Source organism: Cynara cardunculus (genome assembly GCF_001531365.2).
Source record: "Cynara cardunculus var. scolymus isolate 2C chromosome LG 1, CcrdV1, whole genome shotgun sequence".
Taxonomy (NCBI): domain Eukaryota; kingdom Viridiplantae; phylum Streptophyta; class Magnoliopsida; order Asterales; family Asteraceae; genus Cynara; species Cynara cardunculus.
The window spans coordinates 35,670,402-35,678,241 of NC_037528.1; the positions used below are offsets into that span (position 1 = coordinate 35,670,402).

The following is a 7,840-nucleotide window of genomic DNA, read 5'->3' on the forward strand; positions in this document are numbered from 1 at the left end:
GACTAGAAAAGGGTTCATTCAGGAAGCATATCTGAGTAGAAGAAGAAGATGGCTCAGAAGAGGTAGATGCTTCAGAAGATCCTTCATCAGCATCAATGGCCATCAAGCAGACGTAGGCTTTATCCTATTCGTCAGAAGATGATTCATCAGATGATTCAGCCCAGTCATGCTCTTCAGCAATAAGGCCTTTAGCCTTTCGCTTGTTGTTCTTCATCTTCTTGTATTTCTTCTTCAGTTTTAAGTATTTTTCATCTTTGTCCTGAAGGAGGAGGAAGCTTTAGAAGATGGCGTCACAATCTACTTTGATCTACATTCACCTGCAAAATGTCCGGGCCGGTGACAGTTGTAGCAGAGAGCTGAAGCCTTGTCTATTCTTTCAGACTTTGGCTTCTCCCTGAAGGATAGCTGAGGAGATCTGTGGAAATTGCTCTTGCTGACGAACCTCCTAAATGACTTAGTCAGGAGTGTCAGGGACTCATCAAAATCTGTTAAATCAGATTCTGGAATGTCCTCAGAAGAATCTATCTCCGTGATGACCACGGGAGGAAGAGAAGAAATAAAAGGGGCAGAAGTTTCAACTGAAAAAGCTTCAGAGATCAAAGCTAAAGGAGAGCTTTTCATTTTCCTGGATTCTTTTACAAGATTTATTTTCAGTTGACGAGATTGCTCATGGTTAAGCAGAATCCCGTATAAGGTAGAAAAAGAAAAAGTGGACATGTCATTTGACATCTTGAGACAAATGGAAAAGGTGTCCCAAGACTCAGGAAGGCATTCTAGAAACTTTGTCAAGGTTTCAGAATTAGAATATTCCCTGTCGACAGCCCTAAGATCAATAAAAAGGCAATTAAATCTTCGATGTACTTCAGACAGCGTCTTAGACTTTCCACAGAGAAAGCTTTCATACTGTCTTACTAGATTGATCTTTCAAGTCTCTTGAACCTGAGTGGTTCCTTCATATTGGACACAAAGTGTATCCCAAATGGATTTAGAAGATTTGAGTTTCATCACTGAGTGATAGATCTCATCAGGAAGAGACATAGCTATTATAGACCGAGCACGCGTGTCTATAGCTATCTTCTCTTTTCTTCATCGCTCCACTGATGTGGAAGCTTTGGAATCTGCCGTTTAGGAATCGCGGCAGTCGTAGCTGTTGCTGGAATAGCCGAAGCAATAGCAAATGGAATATATGGTCCATTTTCTATGTAATGTGAAATTTCAGGATCCACACCTTCCAGAAAGAGGGACATCCGGTTCTTCTAGAGACTAAAGTTGTCACGGACAAACCGGGGAGGTTTAGCAAGAGAGCCATTATCTTTTGTGTGTGTGTGTGTTTGCAATTTGTAAAGTCATTTGTAAGCAGTAAAGTTATCAAAGAAGAGATTAGTACAGAAAAATAGCCAAACACAAGGAAAGAGATAAAACACTACTCTGATACCACTAGTTGGTCCCGTAAGGGTCTACAAGAAGAGAAACAGTTCGTAGAAGGGGGGGGGGGATGAATACAAACACAATATTTTCAAATTTAAAATATATATTGATAGAGAAGATCAATACATATTTTACAAGATTATTTGCGGAAAGATAAGGTAATAAAAAACCTATCTAAACAATCTTTGATTACACACAAAGCTTTAGCAATTACAAGAAAAGAGGTTGCTAAGAGAAAGATCATTTACTTAAGCTAGAAGGTGCTTGAACTAAGAATTAGGTTAGAGAGAGAAATGTGCGCTCTCTGCATGGGGAAGAAACACTTCTATTTATACCCAGTGCATTAAATGTCTATTTAATGCAAAATGGTAGGTTTAGAGTGCGTGTCAAGCCTTAAGAGGAAGGCTTATCCTTTGCTACAGTGAATAGTACAAAAACACTATTCATGAGCAGACATCCTTACCTAAAGTTGATGGACAAAGAGTCGACTAGTCGGCTCCGTACAGTACTAACTTTTGTAAGGGTATGGGTTTTGTCCTTTGTATGCATAAGGAACACACAAAGGACAAGACAACAACAATCGTGCTAAGCAAGCTTCCTTTGATCGCTGAATGCTGGAATGACCTGAAGGTCTCATCATCATTCGTTGAAGGTTGAGCAGTCTTCACACATATGTAGACAGGCTTGTAATCACTGAATACCGCTTCTAATCACGTACTCGCCGGTCTCTAATTTTCAGTTTCAGTCTTCGACGTTTGCTGAAGGTTCTTTGGTGTGAGTGTTGTCTTCTTGAAGTATTGTTGTCTCTGATAGATTTACAATGCAAGTTCTTCAGCGATCACTGAACATACTCAGTGAAAATCGTTGGAGCTGGAAATACAAAAACACAAATACAACGTGAAAGATAAAATGGATTATCATCAAATCACTGAGAGAGCGGATCAACAAAAACAGTAACACCCTTCCAAACAGTAAGTAGATGTAAATGATTTGCGGTGATAGTAAACATAATAACATCAAGATGCCGACACCATTCCAAACAGTAAACATAATGATTTCAAACAGTAACACCTTTCGAACAAATAAACTGAATATTTCACCTCTTGCTCATCTAAACATAATGTTTAAAACTGAATATTCACAGCAAACATAATAACATCAAACAAATGATTTCCAAAAGAAAGAAAGCATGTAAATGTTTAAAACTGAATATTGAAAACAATAACACCCTTCCAAACGAAAAAGTAGTCAAAGAAGAAGACAAATGGGGACGGCGAAATCGTACCTTAACTGCAAGGGGACGGTTGTGGTGGCGACGGGGACGGCGGTGCTGGTCGAAATGGGGACGGTGGTGCTGGTCGGCGACGGCGCGGCTGTGGTGGTCGTTGATCCCTCGCTGATCTGCGAGGGATTTTTTTCCTCGCTGATGTTCGTCGATGATAACTGGTTTTCTATTATGTACATAATGAAATAATGCATCAGTATTTTAGTTTCTAATATGTAGCAAACAAACACCAACCAACTTAGGGGCCGTTTACCAAACATTTACTCGGGTAAATGAACACCAAGTCACATTCCCTTACAATATGGTAACGACCAACAATCTTACCCGGTAAGAGCAAGACAAGTAACAAGAGTCTTACTCGGTAAGTGAGGGCGACAACTCTTACCACGGTAAGCGCTTACCGGGTAAAATGTTGCATACGATACCGTTTTGATGGACTAAAATCTTACCCGATATGTAAAAGATAGTGTTAAATTTTAATGATAAATGTTTATTGAATAAATGTTTAATAAACGACCCCTTATGCAGTTTGGTTTACGATTTAGACTTTTAAGTTACATGCATCACAAACACCACTCATACCAAAATTTTGAGTGAAATATTTAATTTATAAATACAACCCCTAATTATGAGTTTTTGATACTTTCTACCCTTCATCCCATGGTAAATTTCTTGTAAAATTATTATTTACTCTAAACCTAAAAAGCATCTCTACGACGTGGTATAAAAGTTACAGACACATTTTCTTTCCGTATTTAAAAGTATTGAAGCAATTCTAGTAGAACGTGATAGTAGGAATGAGAATCGAATCTGAAATAAAAAGTGAGAATCTAACATGAAAGAACCTAGTTTATAAGGATTAATTACGATATGATTTTATTAAGAATTTTAGACCAAGGTTCGGTCAAAAAAGAACCGGTCAATGATGATATATTAGGCTTAGGGGCCGTTTAACAAACACTTACCCGGGTAAGTGCTTACCAAGTCACATTATCTTTTTTTTTTTTTTGTAAGGGTGTCCGGGCCAAAGCCCGACTAATCCCCGGCAAATTTGGAGGCTAAACATGGCCCCACTTAAATGTCGCCAACACTCCCCTCCCAGGGCTCGAACTCGGGTTCATGACTATGCCATGCCCAAGCCTTTACCACTAGGCTGGAAGGTCTTTGACAAGTCACATTATCTTATCGGATGTATATGCTAAGAACTAAGAATCTTACCCGGTAAGAGCGAGACAAGGACCACAAGTCTTACCCGGTAAATGAGGGCGACGACTCTTACACGGTAAATGTTTGCCGGATGAATTGTTGCATACAATGTCGTTTTGATGAATTAAAATCTTATCCGATAAGTAAATAATAATGTTAAATTTTACCGGTAAGCACTTACCGAGTAAGTGTTTGGTAAACGACCCTTAGTCCAGGACCAGAGTACGGATCTCCTTTCATGATAATAGATTTTTAAAAATAATAAAAACTAAAACTAAATGGGGCTCAATTAGGTCGAACTTTTTAGCAAATAGACCGGACCTCAAAGGATGGAACAGAGGATTTATACCCATTGAACTTTGGCCACAATTTCAGTTGTTGGTTCATTGACTTTTTTTACCTCTATCAATTCAAAATACTAGATTTTTAGCGGTTAGTAAAAAAGTAACTATCTCATGTATAACATACAGATACATAATTGTAGATGTGCATAGATGTACATCGATTTAACATACATAGAATATAGATAAATATATTACACGTTGAACATTCGTGAGATACAAAAAGAAATACAGATATCGAATTTCTAAGTGGATACACCAAGTTTGTTCTTCAATGTTGTATCTATAGGCACGAAAAACATAGTTACAAGTCGACTAACACCGAAGATTATCGCCTGGTGCAACACCAAGTTGGTTACAATATTCAGTGTAGTACCCAACACGAGAACTTACGGTGGCCGGGTTGCCACCATCGCATTCGCCACCATTAATAGCACGGATTGTGGCTCCAAACCCTTGGCCCGAAATTAGGAGTGAATGAACATTGTTCATCCAAAACCACAATGCAGTTTGAAAGGAGATGCGTGGATCAGTAGCCACAATTTCAGGATTGTTTAGTCCATCGAACCCAATGCTCCTTCCGGCAGGACCGTAGTTGTAATTCCATGAGAGTTGGATCGGACCTCTCCCGTAGTAACCCTTGCTAGGGTTACAAGGAAACTGAGTATTACCTTCGTCGCAATAATCTCTTGAAGGACCGTTTATTTCTTCAATATAGCAAAAATCTGTTTATATATATAAATTAAAACTTAATAAGTATCCAATAGTTTTGAAATTTTCAAAAATATAACCCACATGTTTTTCACTTTTTCAAATATAAATTAAAATGTTTACTTTTTGATTTTATTATTAATCATGAGATGGAAAATTTCATTATTTCCTCTATTATCAAAGTAAATTTGTCATTTAATTAATTAAAAAAATCAAGGTTCTAAATGATGAGAGATGTGGCGTAGGTAGCAGCGGGGTTAAATCTCAAGCCTTACAATTTTCAACGACGACACAATGTTTTTCAATGCATGCCCTAAAGCGGCATAGGCGTACGTATTTGTATGTATGTATATACACACATACACACACTTGTGTTTGTTAGTGTTTTGAATAATATCATAGAACAATTGAAATTCATGTAAAGTTATAAAACTGAAAAAGAAAGAAGAACCATTTATATCAAAATATATATATATATATATATATATATATATATCAAACTTATAAACAAATGATATCAAGAATGTAAAATCGGGATTAGATCTCTTGAGTCTCTACTCATTGTTTTTTTAATCTTCAAAGAATTCATGTTCGACTATCGATGCATGAGAATGAGAGTAAAGATTCACCGATTTAGGATTTCAGTTTTTATGTTTCCTTCTAATGTTTATTTACAAGTCTTAAGTAAGATACATAATTATCATTTATCTCTTATATTATATATTTTTAAAAATTAATAAAAATTTATTGTAACGCACCATAACACGCCAAAACAGAAGCCATGCTTTACCAATGGTTCTGCTTCTTTGTCTTTATCTCTCTTTTTCACACTATTTTTTATAAATATATAATCTTTAAAAAAGCAGTCGTTTTGTTATTTGTACATCTTATATTTTATAAGCATCGCCTCAAATAAAATATATTGAATTTGTTTCGTTTATATATTGCAATAAACACTAATATATTTTAGGTTGATTCCTCATATTCTAATTTAATTTGTATTTAAATAAAATCATTGTTCTTTTTGAATAATGTTAGGCCAAAAAACTTACGTCCAGTTTCATGAGTGACGTGTGCGAAGAAAGCTGCAATCTCCCTCCTGGAATCTTGTTCGGAACCAACTCTACCGAACTGTGGATAGTTTCCGACGGCATCAAGGAAGGCGGCGCGTGAGTAAAACCCTCTCCCTTCACAACCACCGTCCGATTGCTCCACGATTGCATTGAAGAACTCATCTGTCACGATGCTACCAACCGATACGTTATTCGTCGGAGGAGGTCCGAAACACGGCCCTTCCTGGCACCCGGCGCCACAGTATGCGTCGTCGCTGCCACAATAACCGAACCTGCTACAACACAAGTCTGGACTACAGCCGCAGTTCTGGGCGGCGATTTGGAGTATTCCGGCGGAAAGTACTCCGATGACGATGAGGAATGAAAATATTTTCATGATTGTTTCTATGATACAACCAGTGGGGTTGTGGAGGTGGATTTATAGTGTGTGTTTGTGTGTGTAAAAACGTGGAGACATGAGAAGGTGGGTTGGGCGAAAAATGAGAGCGTTTACTTTGACTTAGTATTTAAGTTGACTATTGTCGATTTAGTTTGACTTTGAAAAGTCAAAGCTTGAAAAACTGCCATACTATTCCATTTACGGAAGTCTATCACGATTAACCAATTTTTTTTTTAGTGAGTAATTAGCTCTTCAAGGTGTTATTAGAAGAAAAAGTGTGAGACATAACACTTGCTAAATTTTATCTTTAATATAAAACAACAAAATTGAAAGTATGCAATTTAACTTACAACATCCAAAAATGAAATGTATCTAATATAAAACAACAAAATTGAAAGTATGCAATTTAACTTACAACATCCAAAAATGAAATGTATCTAATATAAATTCAACATCTTTTCCAAATTCTAATCTTTTCATGTTCAAAACTCATTAATTGAAGCACTCAGTATAAGAAAATTTGGTTAATACAATGCCACCCATTTCTAGACTTTTTTTTTATAAAAACTTAATTTATAGGACCAAAAAAATAAACGTTTTATCCAAAGACGTTGTAATAAGTTTATAGAATTATTTTGACGTTTAACAAGTTTTTTAGAACACTTTTAATATAAAGCGGCACATTAGCCTATTTATAGGACATTTTTGCCATCTCTTTATATGACACTTGGTTTTATAGGATACATTTTCAAACCATGTCTTGTAATATTGTTAATGCATGTTTTGTATTAAAATTGTCCTAAAATACTTGTTAAGACTTCAAAAGCATCTTATAAACTTATTTACGACGTCTTTAAATATGACGCTTTATTTTTTGGTCCGATAAATCAAGTTTTATAAAACAGTGTATTAAGGTGCTTAAATATGGGTGGTGTCCTATAAACTCAATTTTGTTGTAGTGACTCATTTAAATCATAAACCAAAACTCAAAACGTGAATACATCATATTATTCAAATACTTGAAATATGGATAAAACTCTATCATCTAAAACACCAAAACTATGATAAGGTCTAGTATACCAAAACCATAAATTGTGGATACACTCCATAGCCCAAAAACAACACCAAAAATATTGATAATGCACTATGCGAAAACAACACCGAAAACATGGATAATACATTATCCAAAGACATCACCAGAAACATAGATAATAGGCTATCCAAAAAAACATCTTTCCGTTACGGGGGATACCCATATCCTTTGAATGTGGTAAGCACAAAGTAAATCCTACAACAATGTTATCAAGTATCACCCCAAGATTCAATTGAGCTTTGTGCCTACTCATTCAAGTTTCACCTCAAGGCTCATATCCTTAGTGTCTACCCCATCGGATAACACCTCAAGGCTTATTATTAG

The 7,840-nt window shown here is 36.2% G+C and overlaps 1 protein-coding gene across 1 annotated transcript; it reads right to left on the minus strand.

Moving 5' to 3' along the window:
• Positions 1–4,397: 4,397 nt before the first annotated feature.
• On the minus strand, positions 4,398–6,431 carry LOC112512957 (endochitinase EP3-like). Its single transcript, XM_025119084.1, has 2 exons — positions 6,024–6,431; positions 4,398–4,985 (listed from the first exon to the last, which is right to left on the minus strand). The coding sequence occupies exons 1-2, from the start codon at positions 6,418–6,420 to the stop codon at positions 4,576–4,578; spliced, it is 807 nt and encodes a 268-aa protein (XP_024974852.1). The 5' UTR covers positions 6,421–6,431; the 3' UTR covers positions 4,398–4,575.
• Positions 6,432–7,840: the final 1,409 nt, after the last annotated feature.

Excerpts from the sequence above, each read along its gene's own strand:
- LOC112512957 (XM_025119084.1), bottom strand. The coding sequence starts at position 6,420 with ATGAAAATATTTTCATTCCTCATCGTCATCGGAGTACTTTCCGCCGGA. Across the intron at positions 4,986-6,023 it reads CGTCACTCATGAAACTGGAC|ATTTTTGCTATATTGAAGAA; the intron begins GTAAGTTTTTTG and ends ATATATAAACAG.